At 38.6% G+C, this 27,247-nt stretch overlaps 1 protein-coding gene across 2 annotated transcripts in view; it reads right to left on the bottom strand.

Annotated features, from left to right (window-relative positions):
* Positions 1-6,230: 6,230 nt before the first annotated feature.
* LOC126092114 (titin-like) overlaps positions 6,231-27,247 on the bottom strand; it is a 511,816-nt gene continuing 490,799 nt past the window's right edge. For both annotated transcript variants that reach the window (XM_049907552.1, XM_049907553.1), the window contains 3 exons: positions 25,053-25,270; positions 24,675-24,801; positions 6,231-6,555 (listed from right to left, as the gene is read on the bottom strand). In XM_049907552.1, coding sequence (XP_049763509.1) covers positions 6,400-6,555; positions 24,675-24,801; positions 25,053-25,270 — 501 coding nt within the window. In that variant the 3' untranslated portion in view covers positions 6,231-6,399. The remainder of the gene's footprint in view (positions 6,556-24,674; positions 24,802-25,052; positions 25,271-27,247) is intronic.

Raw genomic sequence — 27,247 nt, 5'->3', positions numbered from 1 at the left:
CGTAAAAATGTAATGCAGAGAGCTTTTACAGAAATGAAATGGCACATTGGAATACTGACATTTTCAGCTTTAATAATTGTGAGAGATTGCACGAATGGAGTAAGTAATGAGTACAGTCTTAAATTTGTGTTTGTACAAACTATCTTGTGTGATTCTTGAGTTTCTACCGGAGTATTTGATAATCAAAATATCCACGGGTGTGCTGCCGGTCTATAGTGTCCAACGGGCACAATATTTCGGCGATCATACATGTCGTCATCTGACCAGGTGAACTGACGGACTGAGCTCCTGTGAACGTGCCGGCACGGAGATCCGTACGCTATGGCTGCTCAGAGGGAACTGGGTTCGGTCGCGGCGGCGGCCGATTTAAATACCCTCCGCCCGCGGCGCGCTCCCTCCGCCGTCCGCGCCCCGCGCCACGGTCGCGCGGTGGAACAGATTGCGACGGCGTCTGAGATGACGTCGGTGTGATGGCTCTGTCCGCCGTGGTCGTCACAACTACACGTTTGCTCGATTTACTCTTGATTAACCCAATCGCTGGTTCCCAAGCCTTGCTAAGATTATAGCCACAGTCACGGTTTACGAGGTCGTCATTGATGCGAATTTCGATGGCCTCTCTAACAACGCTGTCCCAGTATCTCGACGTCTGTACCAGAATCCTCGTGCGGTCATACTCCATGGCGTGATTTTCCGACAAGCAATGTTCAGCGACCGCCGACTTGCTCGGATACATCAGTCGAGTGTGCCTCTGGTGTTCACGGCATCGATCCTCGACGGTACGCATCGTCTGACCAATGTACGACTTGCCACATCGACACGGAATCTGGTACACGCCGGCCTTCCTCAAACCGAGGTCATCTTTGGCGCTCCCCACCAGTGCACGAGTCTTATTTGGAGGACAAACCACAGTTCCGACCCGGTGTTTCTTCAGAATGCGGGCGATTTTCCCCGAGATTGCGCCTGTGTATGGAATGAATGCAGTGCCTACCTCCTCCCTCGTGACTTCATCCATCTCAACGGGTTGTGCTGCAGTGGTTGGGTGGAGAGCACGTTGAATCTGCCACTCTGAGTACCCATTTTTTCGAAATACAGTTCTCAGGTGTTCAAATTCCTGGGGTAGACTCTCTGCGTCAGAGATAGTGCGCGCCCTATGTACTAGAGTTTTAAGTACCCCGTTCCTCTGTTAAGGCTGGTGGCAGCCGTCTGCGTGCAGATACAGATCAGTGTGCGTTGTCTTCCGATACACCCCATGACCTAGGGTGCCGTCAGCCCTTCTCTTGACCAAGACGTCAAGGAAAGGTAATTTACCCTCCGTTTCAGTCTCTATAGTGAATTTGATGTTGGGGTGTATGGAGTTTAGATGTTAAGGAAGTCAAGGAGTATATCCATACCATGTGGCCAGATGACGAACGTGTCGTCCACGTAACGGAAAAAGCAAGTAGGTTTCCATACGGATGACGACAGGGCTTCCTCCTCGAAGTTCTCCATGTATAAATTCGCTACCACTGGTGAGAGTGGGCTACCCATGGCGACTCCCTCCGTTTGTTCGTAGTATTCTCCATTAAAAAGAAAATACGTGGAAGTCAAGACATGCCTAAAAAGTTCAGTGGTCTTCTCGTCAAACTTCTGACTAATCAATTCTAATGACTCTCGAAGGGTGACGCTAAGAAATTGTTACCCCAATGTCCGGTACCGCCTAGACTATATGGACTCCCGAAGGTTCACAAAGAGGGGGTACCATTACGCCCCATTGTTAGCAATATCAGGGCACCTACATATTTGTTGGCCAAATACCTGACGGGAATATTAAGTCCTTATGTGGGTAAATGCCCTCATCACATCCGTAATTCCGTGGATTTTGTTAAACGCCTTGATAGCTTCAGGTTGGATGAGTCAGATATCATGGTGAGATTTGACGTCGTTTCCTTGTTTACGAGGGTACCCCTGCGAGAGTCACTAGAATTGATTAGTCAGAAGTTTTACGAGAAGACCACTGAACTTTTTAGGCATGTCTTGACTTCCACGTATTTTCTTTTTAATAGAGAATACTACGAACAAACGGAGGGAGTCGCCATGGGTAGCCCACTCTCACCGGTGGTAGCGAATTTATACATGGAGAACTTTGAAGAGGAAGCCCTGTCGTCATCCGTATGGAAACCTACTTGCTTTTTCCGTTACGTGGACGACACGTTCGTCATCTGGCCACATGGTATGGATACACTCCTTGACTTCCTTAACATCTAAACTCCATACACCCCAACATCAAATTCACTATGGAGACTGAAACGGAGGGTAAATTACCTTTCCTTGACGTCTTGGTCAAGAGAAGGGCTGACGGCACCCTAGGTCATGGGCTGTATCGGAAGACAACGCACACTGATCTGTATTTGCACGCAGACGGCTGCCACCAGCCTTAACAGAGGAACGGGGTACTTAAAACTCTAGTACATAGGGCGCGCACTATCTCTGACGCAGAGAGTCTACCCCAGGAATTTGAACACCTGAGAACTGTATTTCGAAAAAATGGGTACTCAGAGTGGCAGATTCAACGTGCTCTCCACCCAACCACTGCAGCACAACCCGTTGAGATGGATGAAGTCACGAGGGAGGAGGTAGGCACTGCATTCATTCCATACACAGGCGCACTCTCGGGGAAAATCGCTCGCATTCTGAAGAAACACCGGGTCGGAACTGTGTTTTGTCCTCCAAATAAGACTCGTGCACCGGTGGGGAGCGCCAAAGATGACCTCGGTTTGAGGAAGGCCGGCGTGTACCAGATTCCGTGTCGATGTGGCAAGTCGTACATTGGTCAGACGATGCGTACCGTCGAGGATCGATGCCGTGAACACCAGAGGCACAGTCGACTGATGTATCCGAGCAAGTCGGCGGTCGCTGAACATTGCTTGTCGGAAAATCACGCCATGGAGTATGACCGCACGAGGATTCTGGTACAGACGTCGAGATACTGGGACAGCGTTGTTAGAGAGGCCATCGAAATTCGCATCAATGACGACCTCATAAACCGTGACTGTGGCTATAATCTTAGCAAGGCTTGGGAACCAGCGATTGGGTTAATCAAGAGTAAATCGAGCAAACGTGTAGTTGTGACGACCACGGCGGACAGAGCCATCACACCGACGTCATCTCAGACGCCGTCGCAATCTGTTCCACCGCGCGACCGTGGCGCGGGGCGCGGACGGCGGAGGGAGCGCGCCGCGGGCGGAGGGTATTTAAATCGGCCGCCGCCGCGACCGAACCCAGTTCCCTCTGAGCAGCCATAGCGTACGGATCTCCGTGCCGGCACGTTCACAGGAGCTCAGTCCGTCAGTTCACCTGATGATGGCGACATGTATGATCGCCGAAATATTGTGCCCGTTGGACACTATAGACCGGCAGCACACCCGTGGATATTTTGAAACTATCTTGTGTTTATTATCATAGATTTCTTCATAGGTCAATACTTAAAATGTTAAGTATGATTAGAATATTGCTGAACTGGTTTCTATAAAGTTAATTTTTTGATGCCTCAGATGTAAATGCTATACATTAGTTGTACAAATACTTTCCTTAAATTGTTATGATGTTTGCCAACAATTTTCAATTTTTGCTAGTATACACTGAGGTGACAAAACTTATGGGATACTTCGTGACATCTTGTCGGACGTCCTTCTGCCCATTATAGTACAGCAGCTTGACATGCCATGGACTAAACAAGTGGTTGGAAGTCCCTAGCACAAATACTCAGCTTCTATAGCCATCCATAATTACGAAACTGTTGTCAGTGTAGGACTTTGTACGTGATTTTACCTATCAGTTACGTTCCATACATGTTTGATGGGATTCATGTCAGGTGATCCGGGTGTCCAAATCATTCACTCGAACTGTCCAGAATATTCTTAAAACTATGCAAGTACAGTTGTGGCACAGTGACATGGAGCACCGTTATCCACAAACATTCCGTCGTTGCGTGACGTCCATAAATAGCTGCAGATGGTGCCAGAACATCCAGAGGACCCAGTCCATTCCATGTAAACACAGCCCACACCATTGTGGAGCCACCGCCAGCTTGCACAGTGGCTTGTTGACAACTTGGGTCCGTGGCTTCGTGAGGTCTGCACCACACTCGAACACTACCATCAGCCCTTACCAACTGAAATTAGGATTCATCTAACCAGAGTACGGTTTTATAGTCGCCTAGGCTCAAACACATATACGTCGCGAGCCCAGGAAAGACTGCAGGCGATGTCGGCAGTTAACAAAGGGTCTCTCATCGGTTGTCTAGTGCCATAGCCCATTACCGCCAAATTTCGCCACACTGTCCAAACGAAAACGTTTGTCGAACATTCATCACTGATTTTTGCTGTTATTTCATGCAGTGTTGCTTGCCTGTTAGCACTGACAACTCCACACAAAGGCCGCTGCTCTGTCATTAAGTGAAGGTCGTCGGCCGCTGTATTCTTGGCACGCTCTTGACACTATGAATCTCGGAATATTAAGTTTCCAAATGATTTCCGAACTGAAATGTCCCATGCATCTAGCTCAAACTACTATACTGAATTCAAAGTCTGTTAATTCCCGTCATCCGACCATACGCATGTCGGAAAGCTTTTCACATTAATCACATGAGTGCAAGTGACAGCTTGGCCAATGCAGTGCACTTTTATACCTTGTGTACACCATACTACTGCCACCTGTATATGTGCTTATCGCTGTCCCACGACTTTCGTCACCCTGTGTGTTATTTAATAAAGCTAATGGAAGTTTAAAATTTTTCATATCCATTAGACAAAGTCTGTTAGATATAATGAGATGTAAGCACAAAAGTATATTCTTACAAAATGTATTCTGACAATTATTCTGTTTATTACTTTTCTGCACACGTATATTTTCATATTTTATAAGGACAAATGTCCTACAGAATGTATTGCAACAATCATTTTCTTGTTGCTTTATTACACACATAAATTTTCATATGGCACCTTGTTTTATCCCTTGTACACTTGCAGTATGTCTTACATAAATATGGCAGACCAGGTTGGATGTAATAAACTGTGCGACAAAACTTTGTAGTAGATGAATTTGTATAGTTTTGAAACATCAATCACATGTTTGCCAACAGTAAGAATTCCAGTAGAATGTGCAGTTCGTAAGCATGAGCTCGGAAGATGGATCATAAACAAAGTCTAAGCTGTTTTCATTGCTAATGAACTATTTATTTAAAAACCAGATACAAATTTTTGTATGTAGCTTATTGCTGGAAGTCGTGTCATTGATAGGAATAAAGTATATGAATTAAATAAAAAATTAATAAAATCTTTATAATCAATATTGTTCATCATGAACTAAAAGCCGATTTTATGTATGGAAAGCTTTATTAAACAGGAAACAGAACCTATGTATAAAATTGCAGATATGTTTGCGACAAGTTGATGAATATTTATTTAAGAACTGTAAAATCAACATTTAACGAAATACAGTGGTTGTTGTCATGTATTTATAGATGGTGGCATCGCCAACGAGTGGATCCGTTAGATAGTCTACTGGTTGTCATATGTTGGTCAGAATCTGGTTGTGCTCCACATCAGAATAACTTGTGTTTTTGTAATGTATTTTAAAAATTGTGAAAACAGAAGTGACTGCAGTGAACAACAGAATAAGGTGACTCAAGAATCTAGTGTCGTCTACAGTATTTTGAGAACCAATCTTACACCAAGATTATTCCAGGCAGCGAACAACAGATTAGACACCCCAAATTTTAGTGGAGGAAAAAAGAGATGAGTGCTTATAGTTACAACTTATAAGTTTGTTCTGCCTTGTTAAAATTTACAACTTCGTAATGTGCTTCTGTAAAAGTGATTTGTCCCTTGAGTTTCATAATTCTACTTTAAATTTTAATTCGATTCTTAGTCACATAACAAGCAGAGTATCATAATAGGGTCAGTGTGTTATTATGGATTGAGTAATATTAGTCAGAGAGGATGGCCAGAAGCCCTTCCTTTGGTACTATGCTAAGTATGTTGTTGAGAAATGAAATCTGTTTGTTGTATGAAATTTAGTTTTTGAATTTAACAAACTGACATTCTTGATGATAAATTCATCTGCCCTATTATGAATATCATTATTATGTTGGCAGTCTGTTTTTGTAGTAGCCATGTCCATTGATAGTCACTCAAAGAGTGCTGTGTGCAATATAGACATCAGGAGGGAAAGATAAATTAACGAGAAAAGAATAACTTCCTTATAATTTTTATTTTACTGAAATAATCGTACAATATAATTGAATAATTATTTAACTCTTATTTGAACTCGCATATTAAAGATGCTTAGAGATTCTATTGTTACAGCTATATAGTCACTGCACAAGTAAGTATTTGTGTTATAACACTGATGCCAAATTCATCAACCTGTTTCCTCTGTTATAAAAACGTCCATGCTTTGGTTTCCCATGTAGTCCTGAATCAAGATAAGTGCATATTTCTGGGACTCAATCTCTGTTGATACAAATCCCATTTCCTTTAAATGGAATGTGACAACAGATTTGTTCTCCACCTCCTCCTGAAATTCATATAAGATTATTTCACTTTATTTCAGAGTTGAAATAGTCTGTAGACACTTACCATTCTTGTCTGTAGAGCACCAAAAGATGTATCAATGGTGCAAAAATGCAAGAAGAGAAACAAGCGTTTAAATTAATAATTTGAAATAATCCAGAATCCCTTATTTCATTGTCCTATGGTTTGTAACATATGAAGGGCTTATTTCAATAGTGGTACAAGTCCAATTTTGTTCATTTTGAGAAACAGAGTTCTAAAGTTAAATGAACGCTAAAAATCTGCAGTTGGGATACCAGAAATATTCAAGCATTTGGCTTCTTGCTAAAGATGAACCTTTCTTTCTGTTTGTTTGGATCATTAATGTCGGAAGCAGTATAGGCAGAAAGTGGAGGTAATGGACTTGTACCACTATTGAAATAAGCCCTTCATATATAATGTCTACCTCTCATGACATTATTGAGAGGCAAAACAGGTTAACCTAAGATTAACAGGGTTCTCCTTGATTGTAAGATACATTGAAGAAGCAAAAGTTTAAACTATAAAATATCCACTTTGGACTCGTTTAATTTTCAGATTTTTTCAAATGTAATGTATTCTTTACTGTGTTTAATTTATAGAGCACTTCCTTCACAGCGCATTTGTCTGTCTTTGGAACATATTACTGCAGCATTTTTGCATGCCATGGATTCGACAAGTTACTGGTAAGTTTTCAGAGGTATGTGGTATCACGTATGTCTCACCATATGTCAACTGTTATTGTAATTATCCGGCCATGGATAAAATAGTCTCAGGTTTCAAACTGCATCAAGTGGTTAACGGCCCAAGAGCTTTCAGTAGAGATCTCGTCTGCCATTGTCAAGTAGTTGACTGTTGTCTGGTTGTTGCTGCCATGCTTATATAGACGCACAGTGAGGTCACGGGCTTCATTGCAGCTGTATAGGCATGACAGCGACATCCGAAGGAACCCCCTTCTCGCTCACATTGGACGCCTTCACATCGCCTATACCATCTGTAAACTATATTGCAATAACCCCTTGTTCACCATCTGATCACCAACTGTGGTATGCTGCCACGTCTTCACAAACACATCCCTCCATCCCTACAACTAATACAGGCCAGGCCCTAACTCAACGCAGCTTCAACCAACACCTTCTCCCAGATAATGAGCTGTCCCACGATATTTGTCCCTCCTACCAACTTTAGCACTTCCCCACCTATCCGAATCCACGTCACAGCACCTTGCTAATTTGCTTGGTTGGAGAGTGGAATTTTGTACCACTGACAGCCCATCCCCACCCATATGGGGCTGGGGGATAAAATAACAATACATAAAAAAAATACCCTCGTGACAGTCAACCACTTGACATTGGTAGAAGAGGCCTCTCCCGAAAGCTGAGGAGGATGTCATTGAATCACTGTGGCAACACGTGAAGATCATGTGCTTTGGAGCCCCATATTTAACATGTGCGCTGAATGGTGTGCTCCAAAACACTTGTGCTTGCATTAACATTATCTGAGTCATCAGATATGCCATAGGTTGCTGCTTATCCTGATTCGCTGGGTGGGCAATTTCCATGTTATATGATCAGGCGTGGACATACAATGTCCTGACTCTCACTAATGGTTTCACTGCCCTCTCACTACTGTAGCATGCGAGCTGCCAATGAGACTAATCATTACCGAGGTACAGGTGCTGGGCCCTATCTGTCGATTGTTAAAGTCGTTTATGTCAGTGGATTACGTGGTCTGCGGCCTGTATAGTAGCTAGAACGAGTCGCTATTCGGCTCCGATTCACTTATATACGCTTCCCTAAATGAATCATCTGCCAGCAACGCAAACAGGCAACATTCGATCTCAAAACGTTCTGGCTCATCAGTGTACATTATGCAGAAACATGTAAGTTGAGCAGGTTACCAGACATTTTTAAAATGTGTGCTTCTATTGTTCAAAAACTTTTGTGCTTTAGGGATGCTAACTTAATATAAAGAAAAGATGACATTAAATTATACAGGTCACATGGGGTCACCAACTATATTAGGGTTCTCCTATTTTGTTGGAAGATGCTACAAAATAACTGTGTATATAGGTCAAGGAGATAATTTTTACATAACAAGAGACGATGCAGTCTACATGATACTTGAACCCTAACATTAATGGCAATTTTGATAAGTAGCTGCGCTATATAAATGAACAAGTGTATTTTGTCAACACAGTTTTCAATAAACAAAAGTCAAGATTATTTCATTTCGCTATATTTTTGTCACATGAAATTCTGTACGTAAGAACAGAACAACTGTCACTAGTATTCGAATCCAAGAAGTTCTCCCACCATATCTACAACCTACCAGTCTTCTTATGGTGTATTATGAACGAAACTTTGGGTTTTACTATCCTAATTCCCCTCTCCTGATCCGTTACTGAATGGTATGCCACCACATCAGTTCAGATTTCGCTGATTGCTCATCATGGTCATTTTGGGAGGCATGTGTAAGAGGAAGCAATATGTTGCCAGACTCTTCTTGAAGGGGAAGCTGGCACCTGTCTCATTGCGTCTGCTAGTGTATCCTGATGAGCATTTACATGATCTTCTCGCGCTTATTAACCGCACTGGAGATGAAATGCATTAGTTTTCTTTCGATTGTCTCTCTTTTCAGATAATCCTCTACGGAAAGCATTCAACACTGACGATATTTTTGTAAACTACCTTTTCCGCAGATGATATAATGTGGAAAGTAGTGCTGTTGGGCGGTGGGGTCTGGAACGAAGTCGACTTATCCCGAAGGTGTTGTGTTGATGTCGCTACTCTGAACAGGCTGCTCCACTTCAGCAATGTTATTGTCCAGACATCAGCGCCATACAACTGACACCTTATAACGGAGTGCGCTTCTGTGCTGATACAGCCATCGTCTCTGAACTGATCCTCTGCTGTACACAGTACACAGAGGTGTTTAATGTGTTTGTAACCTTCCGGAATAGGCATTTTGCTAACTGCAGTAAGGGCACTACTTCCTAACCACAAAAGGCATCCCCACAGAGCAACCCACGTCCGCCGTCGACACCGCGCATTATGGCAGGTGATGATCTCCAGGCGGTCACCGAAACGGTAACCTTTTCATTGGGTAGCCACAGGATGTAGTGTGACTCATCACTCCAGTAGAATCATTCCCAGTCGTCGACTGTCCAGTGGCTTTACTGTTAACACCACGCCGAGCTTTATTCACGACTGACTAAAGCTACGTGTGCACATGAGGAGCCACTCTGACATATCCCACACTCCTCAACTCCCTGCGGACACTCATTGTGGTAGCCAGCCTGCTGGTAGAAGTTTGGAACTGACGAGTGATTCCTTCAACTAATTTCAAGCAATTTTTTACAACCACCCTCCACATTTGTCACCAGCCCCTTTCTGTCACTGTACGGGATGTCCCTAGCTTTGGCTTGGATGTGGTCCTTCCTTCGAGTTTCCACTTCATAACTATATTACCTACAGTAGACGTGGGCCACTTCAGAAGGGTCGAAGTGTCTGTGATGGGTGGCACCCTCGATGTCCGCGAGCCCTCCTGACCCAACTATTTTGCCATTGCTGCCTCTCTGCTGGTAGTTCAATACTTCCAGCCTCTGTAATTCCTGATGGATCCTCCTCTAGTAACATCTAGTGCTCAGTTCTTCATTATAAAGGTGTCTACATCACCCACGCGAATCTTCAAACATTACTTATTGGGAACAGTAATGGAGCTATAACAGACGAAATCAGTTAACGTGTATCGAAGGAATGAGAATAACAAACAGTAGACTAAAGTTAACTGATAATTGCTCTGAGAACTGATAATTGCTCTGAAATTACTAGTCATAAAATCATCATATATTAAGAAATTACGTGCTTTACCGCCGGATTTTCATCTCCTAAGCGAACTGAATGCTGAACTCTATTAAAAAAAATCCAACTCAGGTGTCTGTATAGAGTTTGATATTACAATTTCAATGATTTTCCTGGGAAAATAATGTTACTGTAAGCAAATGTAATTTTAACAACAATGATATGGGGCTACAATATTAGAGTTCCTTAGCTAATGCTTGGAGATCAACACCATTATATCTCAGATCGAGATGTACAAAAACTAATAGAGCAAAAACGAGATGCCAAACAAAAGGATTTTCAATGAATCGTGTGCAGTTGCTACACATACATTTATAAATTATTACTGTGGATATGTAGCAAGATAGCTTCAATTTTGAACGTACTGCTTTTCCACAAGTCTTATTCAGTCCTTAATTAAATTATACCAAGCAGAAATAGTACTGATACTCTCAGGCAGTCTTCTTATATGGTCTGTGAAGTAAGATGCATAGGTATAGAAATGTAGAGCATATGGCGACTCATCTCAATGGAAACGTGAAAATGTTATGCAGGTTCGAAAGAATTAACCAAATTTTGCTGGAAGACTATAAGGAAAATTTTATTGCTACTGCTGGAGAAAGTGGAAATCAATTATGTCACTTGTTATGAGAAATGGAGAATGCACAGGGACTCCAGCATGAAATCGTTGAAAAATCATGTAGAATTATTGAAATACCGATTAAGCTAACGAATATTACTCCAAAACACGTTAGCGTTCTTGTTTCTTGTGGTTATTGTGTTTAAAGTGCGGTAATTTACCTGACAGACAAAAATATTACATAGCTCCCAGTAAGGCAAAGACTGATAGCTTCGAACAGCACTTTTTCTTAGTGACACCATTCTCTTCTTGCTATGGAAAGCACTTGTCCCATTATATTTTATGGTGCCATAGTGCTCCAGTAGACGTACAAGACTGTTAAAATTTACATAGTAAAATGCCTTACACCAATTACAGAAATACTGTAAACTGTATAATTAATGGCATACATTTTCACCATACATGTGAATAGCCTTAGCACTGAAACCATTTAGAAGGCCCTACTGTGACAAAATATATTATTTGTGGCTAGAAGTTGGTTATCTATTATATTTCCTAAGTTTTTGTATATTGCTGCCAAGGATGAAGGTGGGAGGAGTTTGATGGTACTTCTTTAACTCCTGTCCTATAAATAAGTTGAATTTCAGCACTATTCACCAAATCAGGAATTTTTTCTGTGTATGAGATAAACTATAACCAATTTAAAAAATTAAATTATTAGTAGATATTCTTAGTCTGATGAATTTCAATTCTGTTATGTAGTGTAATGACAGGAAAACTCCAAATGGTTACACTGTCATATATTTTGGAAATGGATGGAAAATATTTTAAAATGTGCTGATAGGTTTTAGAGAGATAATTGCCAAGGAAATATCAGCTTTGTTATACCAAAAGCAATGACATTTATATTTATGGTATGAAGAACCATAATTATTATAATTATTACTTATGCCATGGAAAAAGTGATATGTAACCTATGATATAATTTATAACAAAAGATTTTAAAATTGTGATTTTTAATATATTCTCCTGCAGTTCATAAATTATGTAAAAATATGCATAATTATTATGGAATATAACGAAATTACTAAATGTAAAACATATGTGAGAGAGTTTTAGACCAAATATCCAAGTCATAATGAAATTGAAAGGAAATATTTACAATAATTCAAATATTGTAAAGCCGTGTAAGGTTGTAAATAAGGAAAAAAGTGTGTAAGATGCTCAACAGAGGAACTTTCTCTTCATTGCCAACATTGTCCAGGCACTCAGATACTGTAGTACAGATTTCTTGTCTCAGTCTGAATGTTGGAAGAGTAGGAGCATTTGAACTGCCTAAACAGTATTCATAATTGTACTTATTTTCCTTATTTTATCTGTGTGATGTTGAATGATGCTGGCACTGAAAATTATTCTGTGTGATATTTTTTTGGTATTGTGAACTCTGATCAATCTCAATGTGAAATTAAGTAAAATGTGGACTAGACTTGGGAAAATTAGGCGTTGGAGATAATTTCAGCTTAGTTCTATATGTAGGAATCTCATATTCAGGAATAAATTTTGCGCTAGTTAAAACCATAATGAAATATAAGCAAAATGTTAAAATACGAATCATGAGAATCATACAAAGTGTTCAGAGACGAATTGAGTGACAAATATGGTCTAGGGGGCAAGGGAAATAATCAGACTGCTGAATTAAACAGACAAAAGACAATGTTAGATGAAAAATAGACAAATTACCAAATAAAATAATTGATGTAAGAGACAGAGTAGCCAGTTTTGAAAGTAAGTGGCAGTATTTTGAGGAATGAGAGGTGGAGATGAAATCATGATTGAAACGGAGTAGAGAAATCTAACATGTATTGGAACAGATATGTCAAACAATAAAACAGTACAGCATGGTGAGGTAAATGATGTACCTTATACTGGAGATCACAATGTATATGATGTGGATCAAATGAAAGATGAGGTAAATAGTTCTCATAATGATTATGTAGGAGTTAAAGAGGAAGGATTGATTAAATTGGACTATGCAGACTAGATTGAGAAATTGTTTGTTGATTGTTACAGAAGAGAGGCAGAATGTATAAAATCTACATAATAACTTTCTAATCTGGACTTAAGTGTTTGGTTCGGAATTCATAGAATCCTTTTACAAATTATGTCTACCATACGAATTTCGGATTGCACATGGAAAAAATTAACATGCAAATCTTTCTGCCTGAAGTCTGAATTCTCTTGTTTTATTATGGAGGTCATTTTTGCCTATGCACGTGAAAATCAACAAAAGAGTGAAGGAGAATTTTGATTATTGATACATTATGAAAAGATTTTACTGTAACGAGAAGCGCCTTTGTTTTTGTGATTGCACCCCAACTTGCATATCATATCTGCGACATGGTTTCTTCTATTTTGCAATAATATTACGATACTAGGTGGACAATCACAGCATCATTTGCAAGCAATCATAGAGGGTTGCCCAAGTTGTTTGCTAAACCGGTTTTACAGACTGGAAATAGCAAAGCTTACATAACTCATTCATGGGGAATTCTGACATAATTTTTGTTTCACTAGATTACTTTCCATCAGTTAATTTGAACTGCAATCTTTCTGATACGAAATTACGAATCCAGTGGCAAAGCAGAGCTGACATTCCGTAGTTACACAGTTTGATTGGACACCTCTAAGAAACAATGTAAAAAGCCTGCTAGGTATCTAGAAATATCGAATCAATTTGAGATCCTCTTTCGATACTTGTCACAACCCCTGTGAATAAAGAGTCTGTTGTGTTTCACAAGAACAATGTTTTCCGAACCCGTGATGACTTTCCGTCAATAGATCGTTTTCTTTGATGTAATGCATGAAGTTTGAAGACAGAATACGTTACGAAAGGTATACAGTTTTCATGCACGGATTTTACAACAGGTGGATGGTTGTGTATGATTACTAAAAATAGAGCTATTTCATCAGTATGCTCCGAAAGTAGTTTCTTTTGAACACAGTCTGAACCAGGACACCATCCTTCACTAGTCGACTGAGGTTACTTTGCTACAGTGAGGGCGTCAACTTGAAAATTACTCTTGTTGGTGGTTACTCTTGATTCGAAGTCTGTAATACTGACTGCATCTTCTTTGGCGAAACAATTTCGGAAAACGGTATTAGTGTCACTATCATCACCAACATTACCACTGCTGTCACTGTAGTGTTGGCAGAAGAGCCAACACCATGTTACGAAGGGAGGCAGAAATGCACGCGCTTTAGCTCACGCAGGCTGGCGTGAGGAGGGAAGAACTATACTGACGTGAGGTCTGGAACATGACAAGGAATTAGAATTCAGAAAGCGGACGTAATTAGTTGGATACTTAACTTTAATCCATTTATGATGAACGTCGCTCTTGACGGTACATGATTCACAATATTATCTTTTCAGAATAGTAACTGAATATGGCGCCTTGCTAGGTCGTAGCAAATGACGTAGCTGAAGGCTATGCTAAACTGTCGTCTCGGAAAATGAGAGCGTATGTATACAGTGAACCATCGCTAGCAAAGTCGGATGTACAACTGGGGCGAGTGCTAGGGAGTGTCTCTAGACTAGACCTGCCGTGTGCGGCGCTCGGTCTGCAATCATTGATAGTGGCGACACGCGGGTCCGATGTATACTAATGGACCGGACCGATTTAAAGGCTACCACCTAGCAAGTGTGGTGTCTTGCGGTGACACCACAGTCACAAAGTGGATGCATTTTTGCATTGAAATCTGTAAAGAGTTTCGAGAACCAGTAAACTGTCACCAGTCTTAGAGATTCTGCCATCTCAGGTATGGCATGGCTTCCTTGTTGCTTCTGCAATTGTGTCCTGACCTGTTTTCTGTAACATAGGAAATCTGTTCTATTTACTAACAGTTAACTGGGTATAAAACTCTCAGTTGCTATCAACACTACTGTACTTCTTCAATTGTGAGCTAAATTTGGTGTAATCTTATATTTAGTGTGGAAGGATTATTGTGAAGTAGCCTGAAGCAGAAGGGTTTTCAACAACAAGAGCTAATATTTATTTTTATGTAGTCTAGTGGGGGGAGGATTGAGTACTTTTCATAACAGTTTAGGAAAAGTGTAAGAAATTTGTTAAGTATATAGCAAATTTTGTTCGTTTCTGCGAGATGTTTGCTTTTCTTTAGCATGAATCATACTCAGTATTCACTTATATATTAAGTGCATGAAAAGAGTAGCCGAAGTGTAGAAGAATGTTATTGTAGAGTAGACACATTAATATTTATAGAGACTCTTGTATTTCATTAGGTAAAAAATCGTTCCTCCGTTAAAATTCTTAGAAGAATGTTTTTTTTTTAATTTCCTATAGTTAGATTATTTTAACAGATATGATAATGAACCATTTTATTATCTATTTTTATTTATAGCAATAATCTTTTCAGGTCTTTGCCCATCTTCGGTTGGCGTAATACACATTTCAATCTTCAGATGTAGGTCATTAAAATATCAACAGCAGTTTGAATGCTGCAGCTTGTCTGTGTGAATCAATAATTTTATTTAACTACTATGCGAGTTGTGTATTTAGGATATATTGTTGTTTAGGTGTATTTACTTTCTACTCTGCTTGTTTGGTGAAGTTTCACATTTATGTTCATGAAACAAACACTTTTTTACACGTATCCTGCAAAGAAACTGAACAGCTTACACCTTGTTACCAATTGACATCTTTATTTACAATGCAAAATTAAATATAAGTTCAAAATTAAAGTTTATTTAAAGACACAGAAAGTACTAATTCTAATTTAAGCTTCTGCCTGACTAGAAATTAAACTGGATTGCATGAATGTTCGGAGAGCTAGTATGTTTATTTGATAGGTATATTATTGGCTGGTTAATGGAGAGATATTTATTATTTTAAAAATGATGCGGTTTGTTATATGTAAATAAATTATTGTCACATATTTTACTCCCAGCTGGAGTGACATTTACAAACAATAAACACAGGACAACTTAATTGCTTGATGTATTATTGCTCTATGCGTTGGATTATGTTTTCTTCTTTTCTGTGCTTAGTGTGTCATTGTGTAAATAAATTACAGAACATCATTAGAAAAACAATTTGTTGAATATCCCTGTTTTGTCATTTAGGATGTCATTTGGGGATGCATGTTTGTGATAATGTATTTCAGTTTTATCTAATAAGTTGATTCTTTCTTCTTTGTTATCCAGGTAAATTATTTGAAAGCTGTGAACTCTCTGTGACTTGATGTTCATCTTCAGGTACATATAGGACAAATATGATTTGTGAAAGTTTTGCAAATGAAGAAACACATAATGAAATTTCTTCCTGTTTGGTCAATGTATATAATTGAATATGGCTTTATTTAAGTTTGAACATTCCTGATCAATTGTATGGCTTGTTGCTATTTTTTATAATATTGATGGTTTGTCCTTCATCTTAGTATTTGCATTAAGTCTGATTCTGGCATTTGTTCCTCAGAAAAAAATTGCTACTTTGTATGGTAGTTGTCCTAAAAGTGGCATGCTTATATATTGTTCTGTCAGCTGTGATGTGGTATCATTTAGTGTTTGTTCGATTTTATGGGTGGTTAAATGGTTGAAATGGCTCTGAGCACTATGGCACTTAACTTCTAAGGTCATCAGTCCCCTAGAACTTAGAACTACTTAAACCTAACTAACCTACGGACATCACACACATCCATGCCCGAGGCAGGATTCGAACCTGCGACTGTAGCGGTCGCGCGGTTCCAGACTGTAGTGCCTTTAACCGCTTGGCCGGCTCTGGGTGGTTAGATGGGGATGCATTTTGCTATTTATTTCATTTGTAGCCATTATCATAAATGACTGAATGATGTTAAGTTCATAAGTTTACTCGCTTTTTTTAAACGAATATTTTGCACTTTCATGAGCACTGTTTCTGTATAATGCCATGCTGTGCTTATCTACGTGGCCCTGGGTTTTATTGATTGTTGCATGTGTTTATGTTGCTTTCCTTTGTACTTCATATTTGTATCTGTTGTTGAAGCTACTTATGGAGATTTCAAGAACATTTAAATCTTTCAGTGTCTATTATTCAATAGTGATGATGACATTCATCTGATTTTTGTTCACTTTCTCCCAAAGTTTATCAATTTCGTATGTAGCATCTTCTAATAATATTGTATGTCAACAACACTTCTCTTATAATAAACTACTTTTTTAACTATCAAGGTGATTTCATTCAATAATTTACATCCTGTGTTGTTAATGAAAGTATCAACAAGTAAACTGGAGAGGCAGTGGGCCATGGATAGGCCACCTTACTGCTGATTTCACTTTTAAAAGAAACATGCGTACATGAAAGTACTAGTGTCAACCAATCAAAGAACTCATATTTCTGGTTAAGTCAAATTCTTATACTTAAGCATGTTATTGTTCATTAGTTCTATTGTTTCCTTGACAGGTATTTTTGTGTAGAGGTTCATGTCAGCAAAGGATAAGTTTAGATGTACCAAGAATCTAAATGTTCTTTATAACTATATGGTACTTAGTACAATATAGCCAGGTATTAAGAGCTTTAAATACTGTTCGAAACTTCAAACATCAAGCATCACCATCAACATCAACAAAAAGGGTTTAAGTGAAAATGCGACTCCTAAATGAATCAAAGTGGAGGTCCATACTCAAAATGAAGCACCAAAAATCATTAAAGAAATGTAATTATATGGCTCCAATCTGAAATCAGAAAGAAGCACAGGAAAAATAATTTCTATACCATATTTTAGTTGCATACTTTACGTTTCTAACTAAGTAGTCAGTTTATAAATACACAGCTCAAGTGTGCTTTACATTATGTGAGTATGGTAGTTGAGAAAATAACGTCATAAAATTAAATGTAGACATAACCAAAAAATTAAAACCTTAAATCACATGTTCCAAAGGTAAATGAAAGTATGCATTTCACTTACCATAAATGCATGGTAAATTCAACTAACGTTATTGCCAGCGAGAGAGAAATAAACTTGCTAAATAAAGGACTTCAAGAATATCAGCCCAAACTAGAGTAAAAATAACGCTACAGATATCATTTTAAGCACTAAAATAGCCTGTCACACAGCTACAATAATCCAGAATGATCGCATTGCTATACGCCACAAACAATCTTATCACCAAACAAGTAGAGAACGACAGAATAATTATTTCACAGTAAAGAAATAAAGGTAACACTAATGCTGCAATGTATAATATTGAATGTGTCATTAAGACCATTGAATTCTTCGACAACAATAACATAACAGAATTTCATTCAGATCCCACTTGTAAACTGCGGAATAAATTTTAAAATCTGATGAATAAAAGTGACTTCATCTAACTGCAAAATATGTAGATCATTACGCTATTATGGGCCTTATGCACCATGGTTATGAGCACAACTTAAAATCCACAAACAGAACATCACTGTATACTCTAACATATGACCATTAGCAACACATTCAACTTTGAAGATACATACTCAGTACTGAATAGTTATGAAGTAATTAATCATATAAAGAACATTCAGATTCCTGAGACAAAGAAGTTCGCATCATTTACTATCACAAACCTCTACACAAAAATACGTGCTAAGGGAACAATGTAAAGAATTAAAAATAACTTACTTAAGTATAAAATCTAGACTTAAGCTACAATAAATGAGTTCACTGATATACTGACACTCATACTACCGTATAATTGCTTTCCTTTTGATAACAAAAAGTACCAGTAGAAAGATGGCCTAGACGTGGACAGCTGCCTTGACAGTTTACTTGCTGATATTTTCATCAACAACTTAGAAAGTAAACTGTTTAAGGAAAATGGCCAAATAGTTAACAAATTTTTATATTATAACAGATATATTGCTGGATATACTAATCTTACTTGATACTACAACAAAATTTGTTGAGGTCCTTGTATAATAAATGAACAAAATGCGTCAGAATTTCATCTTCACTATTGAACACAAGGCAGTGGAAGCTCTATACTTCCACCATTTCCTTGGTTACCTGGAGCTCCTACAATGGACATAAATATCAAGTCCACAGGAAACCAACACAGAGATGCAAAAATAGAAAACACATCATGTTACCAACATCAACACATATCAGTTTCATACAGAGCAATGTTCAGCAGAATGCTCAAAATCCCTTTAGAAAGAGCTGAAAGAACTGATGAGCCAAACACCATTACAATAGCTGGTTACGATAATGACCATTGCCAAAAATTAATACTGAAGATAAATAGTAAAACACATTCTCACATAACCAGCAACAAAGACGAACCAACATTAAGGAACAGTATATCATAACTGACAGAAAAAAAGTGAGCAGCACGTTTTTAGAAAACCAGTCATTTAAAGTAGCAAATCTTTTCTGAGGAGCGAATGTTAGAACCAGTCTTTACATAAATAACAATATAAAAGACAAGCCATCCAGAGTAGCAAAAATAATAGTAAGTCACACTATCGATCAGGAATTATGAACTTCACTGCAACTGATGATTACATATGTACAATGGACAATGTTGTTGTGTGTTCAGTCCGATGTATGATTTGTTGTGGCTCTCCATGCTGCTCTATCCTGAGCAAGTCTCTCCATCTTCTAATAACTACTGCAACCTACATCCTTCAGAATCTGCTTACAGTATGCATCTCTTGGTCTGCCGATACAATTTTTATCCCCCTGTCCTCCCACACATCCTTCCAGTACTAAAGGGGTGATCTCTTGAAGTCTCGGAATATGTCCTATCAATCGATCCTTTCTTCGTGTTAGGCTGTGGCAAAACTTCCTTTTTTCTCCAGTTGTATTCAGTACCTCATTAGTTGTGCAACCTACCCATCTAATCTTCAGCACTCTCCTTTAACACCCTATTTTAAAAGTTTCTATAATCTTCTGGTCTCAGCTGTTTAGCGTTTACTCTACACAAATAGTTTCAGAAAGTCTTAGTTGCGCTTACATCTATATTCGATGCTAACAAATTTGCCTTCTTCAGAAATGCTTTTTTTGCCATTGCCATCTACATTTTATATCCTGTCTGTTTCGGCCATCATTACTAATTTTGCTGCTCAAATGAAGAAACTGATCTACTGCTTTATCACGTTTCCAAATCTAATTCCCTCAGCATCACCTGATTTAACTCTGCTACATTTCATTATCCTTGTTTTGCTTTGGTTGATATTCATCTGATATCCCCCTTTGAAGATACTGTCCATTCGATTCAATTGCACTTCCAAGTCGTTTGCTGTCTCTGACGGAATTACAATGTCAAGTTTTTTTATTGCTTCTCACAGTGTTTTAATTCCCTACCAAAATTTTTCTTTGGATTCCTTTAATGCTTGTTCAATGTATAGATTGAATAACATTGGGGACGGTCTGCAACACTGCCTAACTCTCTTCTGAAACTCTGCTTTCCTCTCATGCTCTTCAACTCTTATAACTGTAGTCGGGCCTCTGAACAGGTTGTAAATAGCTTCTAATTCCCTATATTTTGTTCCTGTTCCATCAGAATGTCAAAGAGAGTATTCAAGTTAACACTGTCAAAATCTCAAAACCTTTCTCTAAGTCTACAATGCGACAAATGTAAGTTTGGTTTTTCTTAACCTATCTTCTAAGAGAAACTGTAGAGTTAGGATTGCCTCAGGAATTCTTAAATTTATTTGGAATGGAAACTGATCTCATCTGAGGTCGGTTTAGACCATTTTTGCCGTTCTTCTGTAAAGAATTCCTGTTAATATTTTGCAACCATGACTTATTAAACTGAAATTTCGGTGATGTTTACACCTGTCGGCACCTGGTTTCTTTGGAATTTGTATTACTGTACGCTTCTTGAAGTATGGGGGTATTTTGACTGCCTCATACATTTTGCTCAAGTTGTAAGAGATTTGTAATGGCAGGTTCTCCCACAGCTGTGAATAGTCAGACTGTCGTCTACTCCTGTGGCCTTGTTTCGATTAAGTCTTCCAGTTCTCTGTCAAATTGTTCTCAAAGTATTATGTCTCCATTTCATCTTCATCTATGTCCTCTTCTGTTTCTTTAACATTGCCTGCAAAATTTTATCTCCTTTGTTTACACCCTGAATATATGTCTTCTGCCTTTCAGCTTTCCCATTTTTGCTTGGGAGTAGATTTTGATCTGAGCTCATGATGTTCATACACCTGGTTCTCTTTTCTTGAAAGGACTCTTTAATTTTGCTGTAGGCCGTATCTATCTTTCCCCTAGTGATATATGGCTGCAAATCGTTACACTGGACTTCTGGCCATTCGTGCTTAGAAAATTTTACACTTCCTGTTAGTTATATTTTTTGGACAGTTGTATATCCTTTCACTTGCTTCATTTACTGAATTTTTATATTTTCTCCTTTCATGAATTAATTCAGTAACTCCTGTGTTAACAAAAGATTTCTACTTGAATTGTATTTTTAATAATATGACCATTTGCTGCCTTCACTATTTTGTTTCTCAGAGCTATCCATTCTTGTCACAATGTCGCTATTTGAATCACTTTCTGAAATGTTTTGTTGTTTGTGTTGCAGTGAGCTGCAGAATCAACATCAGATCAATTCCTGTTGACAAATACTATTTCCTTCTTCTCATACAAGATTTTTTATTTATGTGGTAACTACTCTCCCTTGTTTTTTAGTCTAATCTCAGCTAGCTTTGGGAGAAAATAGTTTCTATGTAAGGTGGTGACTGTACTACTAAAACATAGCTTTTTATTTAGTTCATCAGAATTATTTCACTAGTTTCTTAAAATATTGGCCTGTCTACAAAGAAATTATAAATGGCTGCTTTTGAGATGTTACTCATCTTATATCAAAACTTTACTCTAGGAGATAATAATAATGACTGGTAATATTAAAGAGTCCAATGAAGCTGTACTACAGGAGTTCGTTTTAAGAACCATATATTAAAATTATCAGTAACCACTACTTTTTACTTTCAAGGTGTTTTAGGACGATTACAATTTGCTACATGAGATGGGGATACAGTTTTTGTTGCAAAAGATTTATCATTAATTTCTTTTCACATATTTCCAGCAACATATGTTATAATGTTCTAACATATAAGATAGTTTTCACAGATGTTGCAATAACTCTTTTCTGCATGTCTACACTACAGAGGTTACCAAGATCCATTATAACTTCACATATCTGTGTCCAAACAAGCAGACAACATCAACAGGATTTCATTACTCTAATTCCTCAAAGCCGGTAATAGTTCCTTAATTATACTACGCATTGATCAGATTTTCAGATGCAATAATGATAGCTCATATTTTATATTATTTGAATTATACCTGCTCGAAAAATTTTAATTACTACTGAAAATTTTTAACTATCAATATTCTGTGTAGATGCTATATAAAAGTATTATACATGCATCAAAAAAAGTTTTGCATCACCTCGGTTCCAAGAGTTCTGGAACCTGTACGGATAACTGGAATAGAGATAAACATAAACATCATTTCTGCCCTTTTTATTGCTCATGAAAATCACACATTGCATGTTGTATCGCCATACAGCGAGATCTTCAAAGGTGGTGGCCCAGATTGCTGTACACACCTGTACTTCTAATACCCAGTAGCATGTCCTCTTGCACTGATGCTTGCTTGTATTCATCATGGCATACTATCCACAAGTTCATCAAGGCACTGTTGGTTCAGATTGTCCCACTTCTCAATGGCGATTCGCTGAAGGTCCCTCAGAGTGGTTGGTGAGTCGTATCGTCCATAAACAGCCATTTTCAGCCTATCCCAGGCATGTCGATAGGGTTTATGTGTGCAGAACATGCTGGCCACTGTAGTAGAGCGATGTCGTTATCCTGAAGGAAGTCATTCACAAGATGTGCACGATGGGGCGCGAGTTGTCGTCCATGAAGACGAATGAATCGCCAATATGCTGCCAATATAATTGCATTCACGTGTAGTGCAGCCGTTATGGTGTCTTCCATGACCACCAGAGGCGTATGTCGGCCGCACATTAAGGCCACCCAAAACAGCGAAATTGCTGCACTCGCTGGAAAGTATGTCTAAGGTGTTCAGCCTGACCGGATTGCCTCCAAACACATCTCCGATGACTGTCTGCTTGAAGGCATATGCGACACTCATTGGTGAAGAGAATTTGATGCCAATCCTTAGTGGCCCACTTGGCATATTGTTGGGCCCATCTGTACTGCGCTGCATGGTACCATGGTAGTAAAGCTGGACCTCGCCATGGACATCAGGATTGAAGTTGCGCATCATGCAGCCTATTGCGCCCAGTTTGAGTCGTCACACGAGGTCCTGTGGCCAAATGAAAAGCATTATTCAACATGGTGGCATTGCTGTACAGGTTCCTCAGAGCCACAATCCGTAGGTAGGTCATCGACAGTTCCTGTCCCTCTGTATCTCCTCTGTGTCTGAACAACAGCACTTTGGTTCACTCTGAGATGCCTGGACACTTCTCTTGCTGAGAGCCCTTCCTGGCACAAAGTAACACTGCGAACGAGATCGAACGTATTGACTGTCTAGGCATGGTTGATCTACAGACAACACGAGCTGTGTGCCTCCTTCCTGATGGAATGACTGGAACTGATCAGCTGTCGGGCTCCCTCCATCTAATAGGTGCTGCTAATGCATGGTTGTTTACATCTTTGGGTGGGTTTAATGACATCTCTGATCAGTCAAAGGGACTGTGTCTGTGATACTATATCCACAGTCAACATCTGTCTTCAGGAGTTCTGGGAACTGGGTGTTGCAAAACTTTTTTTTTATTTGTGTACATTTGAATCACTGCCTGAGATTGAATCTTTGTTTCATTTCCAGTCCCACATAAAATAATTTCTTTCTATCCTAATAGTATTATGAAAATGATAGTTGCTACGTACCATATAGTGAAGATGCTTATCCACAACTCTGTCTCTGCTATGTGGTAAGTAGCAACTATCATTTCCATTATACTGTTATAATCCATGCTCGATTTTCCATTGTTGAATTTTTTCTGTCCTGCATATCCTCAGATAGGAGTGCTCTGAAATCTGTAGGCACTAGTACTTTTCCATGCAAGACAGTGTTGATGTGATGTTTAACATGTACTTCTTTTAGCGTTGTCATGGAGAGGCAAGAAAAGGATATAAGTTCAGGTACACTGTATACTCCTATCAGATGACATCAATCAATGTCCTGAGGTAAACATTCCCATGTGACAAGTGAATCACTGCATTGATTGTCACATGCCTCTCCACAGGAAACAATGTGGAGATGTTTAGGACTAGACTGGGATGTGGATCCACAGGAACTGCTTGTAACGTTTACAACTACTTTTGGTACACAAATTTATGTCTAGAACCTATGAGGATTTGAATTAACTCATCCTCATCAAAATATCACAACAGTTCCATGTACAAGTGTCATTATCTGTGGAGGATGGTTTCATGAATCTTAAATTGCAAGAGCTACATGTTGACATAAGTAATTTTTAAAACTAGCGTATTAATACTAAACAATAAAAAATAAAAATATCATCCTTTATTTCTTTGTCCTCCTTTTCACAAATTGCAGAACGATATGAGGAATAAGCATTTATGGGAAATATTTGTAGAAAATCCAAATTAATGCATGTACATAAAAGATGAGCTTACGTCCCTATAACTGATAACAGGAAACTTGTGGAACGTCACCTACCTGTGTATACTCTGATATGAGATGATAATTTTCAGTCAGTCTTGACTTAAGTAATGTAGTTAACTCGCTGTCATAGAATGGCTGTTGGGTACTTGAGTCATTGATCAGATGCAGGAGGATGTATGTCCTGTAGGGAATTAGGGAAAACAGAAGATTCATATTTCATATAGCATCAGTAATACTGCAGTTCCAAACTTTTTGCATAACGTACACTACAATTTTAGTATTATGTTGAAACTACAGTCTAACCGATGTTTTATAACTTGTTATGTTTAATTGAGAGTTGTTGTATGAAAATGTGTCAGTAGCTCTAAGACTCATTTTGAATATGATTTGGTTGTGCAACAAGCATTGCATAAATCATTGCATATTCATTACCTGTTGACACCACTGATTCTCTCAGCAGGATGCATCTGTAAGGTTACTACATCAGGATTATGGCTGCTACTCTCTGTTTTAACAACCATTAGTGCATTCTGTGGCAAAATTGCTTTTGGAGGAAATGTGTGACCTATCACCCTTGATTCTTCACCAAGAGTCACTGTCTTTGCAGAAACGGTTACAGAGTATGTGCTGGCAGCTGACAAGCCTGTAATCTGAGAATGAATACATTTGCATAAGAGGAAAACCTATAAACCATCGAAACAAATAGTTATTACTTGTCTTATGAATTCACAGAAAGTCAGAAAATATTAATAGCTAAAATAGTAACACTGCATAGAAAAAGTAAATTTGAACACAGAACAAGTTGCCGGCATCGCTGTCATGTTTTTCATGCCAAATATGAGTATACTATGGTCTGAGAGAGAAACAGAAGGAAAGTGAGCGAATATGGAGGAAAGTAAATTAGTGGACAAGTCATATATTATGAATAGATTGCATTGAACATAAACACAGGACTAATAAACTGAACATCCAAACAAAGACATATATAAATAATTTTTCAAGTTAAGGAACTAGGTCTAAAAATTAATGTTAATAAACGTTTAAAAGCAACAAAATATTTTTATTGTTTTATATCATTAATCAGTATTGCCATACTGTAAGTGTGAACTGGCTTAAGGTACAGTTTCCCTCAGATTTCAATACATTGTTACCATAACCCAAATAATAAAATGGTTAGAAAATTTACAGCTTTGTTATTAAGATAAATGTCTATCATAGTTACTAACCATTCATGTTTAATTTGATTTGTGTATGTATAGCTGGAACAACATCGAAATAAGAACAGAACAATTTACTTTTAGGTGAAAAAGCAATGATAGGATACACATAGGAAATTGAACTGCATCTAGCTCTCGTAACAACAGCTGGGTATACTCGTATCACACCTTTGGTGTGAAAACGACTGAAGATAAAAAGTAATGATCAGAGATATAAGACTGGCTCTAGGCACATTCCGCCTCGAAATATAATCATTTTCCTTTACATTTCCGACCAATTTGTCATTTTATATTAAAAAGAAACAGCGTTTCCATAAAATACAAACGACTTTAGAAATTTACTAGTTCACTCACTTTATGCAGTTATTGATATCTACTAGGAATTTTTCTTCTTGGCTAGGTATTTCATGTGTACATTTTCCCCTAAGCTAATACTGACTCTGAAGTGCTCCTTTTGTTGATTTCATGTAATGTGTCAAACAGGCAGGCTGAAACACGAAAACCTTTCCCTATTCAACGTTGTGACATTGCGATTAGTTGGTTCGTTTAGCGTGAGCTGGTGGAGAGAGCGTTAACTATCAGAGGTCAGTGTGGTGGACGGGAACGGACGCGGCGTATTCCCTGGTGGGTCTACACATTCATGGTGTGGTGGTTGAAGAAGACAAAACGGTGATTACAGTGACTATTGAGTTTTCATTTGAACTTCATCACAAACCCCATAAACACGATACAATAAAATCAAATACATCATAACGAGCTTGTGAAAGGCTGAAGCACAATACTGTGATAAGTATTAAGAACTTTAAAGGTGTTTTTAATGATAACTATTATGCTGTGGTATTGGGTTCCACTTGATACGTCACAAGCCAATTACACGCAGGAGGCAGCTGCGGGAGTAGCGGCAGCTGTTTGGAGGGGACTGTGCAATTTTCTAGGTTTGTGGGTCTCAGAAGAGAGCAAGCAGGGCTTCAGTCTCAAAGGTTGCATGTGAAGCATAGGATGTGCGTAGACCTAGGACAATATGGGCCTCATTTCGAATAGGTATACTGCGGTGACTTGCATCTATCCATGATATATTGGCGCAAATACATGTTCAGAGCCAATGGTATGTATAAAACATCGTCATGAATTGTGATACATGGATTCCTCAAAATTTATTTTGAATAATTACTTCAGGAGTCCATTCCGAAAACATACTTTGCTGTTAGCAATAAATAACCCTGAGCAAATAGGGACCAGCATGATGGATACAGGGATTAGTGAGCACAAGGTTGGTGCAGCGAGTCTGGCTAGCGTAACATCCAAATCAGTCACAAATAAACGCAAAAAAAGCAAATAATAAGTCACTAGACGCTTTTTTAAGAGACAATCCCCACTGACTGTATAAGGATACACCAGATACGTCTAATT

This window comes from Schistocerca cancellata, chromosome 7 (genome assembly GCF_023864275.1).
Source record: "Schistocerca cancellata isolate TAMUIC-IGC-003103 chromosome 7, iqSchCanc2.1, whole genome shotgun sequence".
Lineage (NCBI taxonomy): Eukaryota > Metazoa > Arthropoda > Insecta > Orthoptera > Acrididae > Schistocerca > Schistocerca cancellata.
The sequence above is the reverse complement of the archived record's forward strand: the minus strand, read 5'-3'. Positions and strand labels throughout refer to the sequence as shown.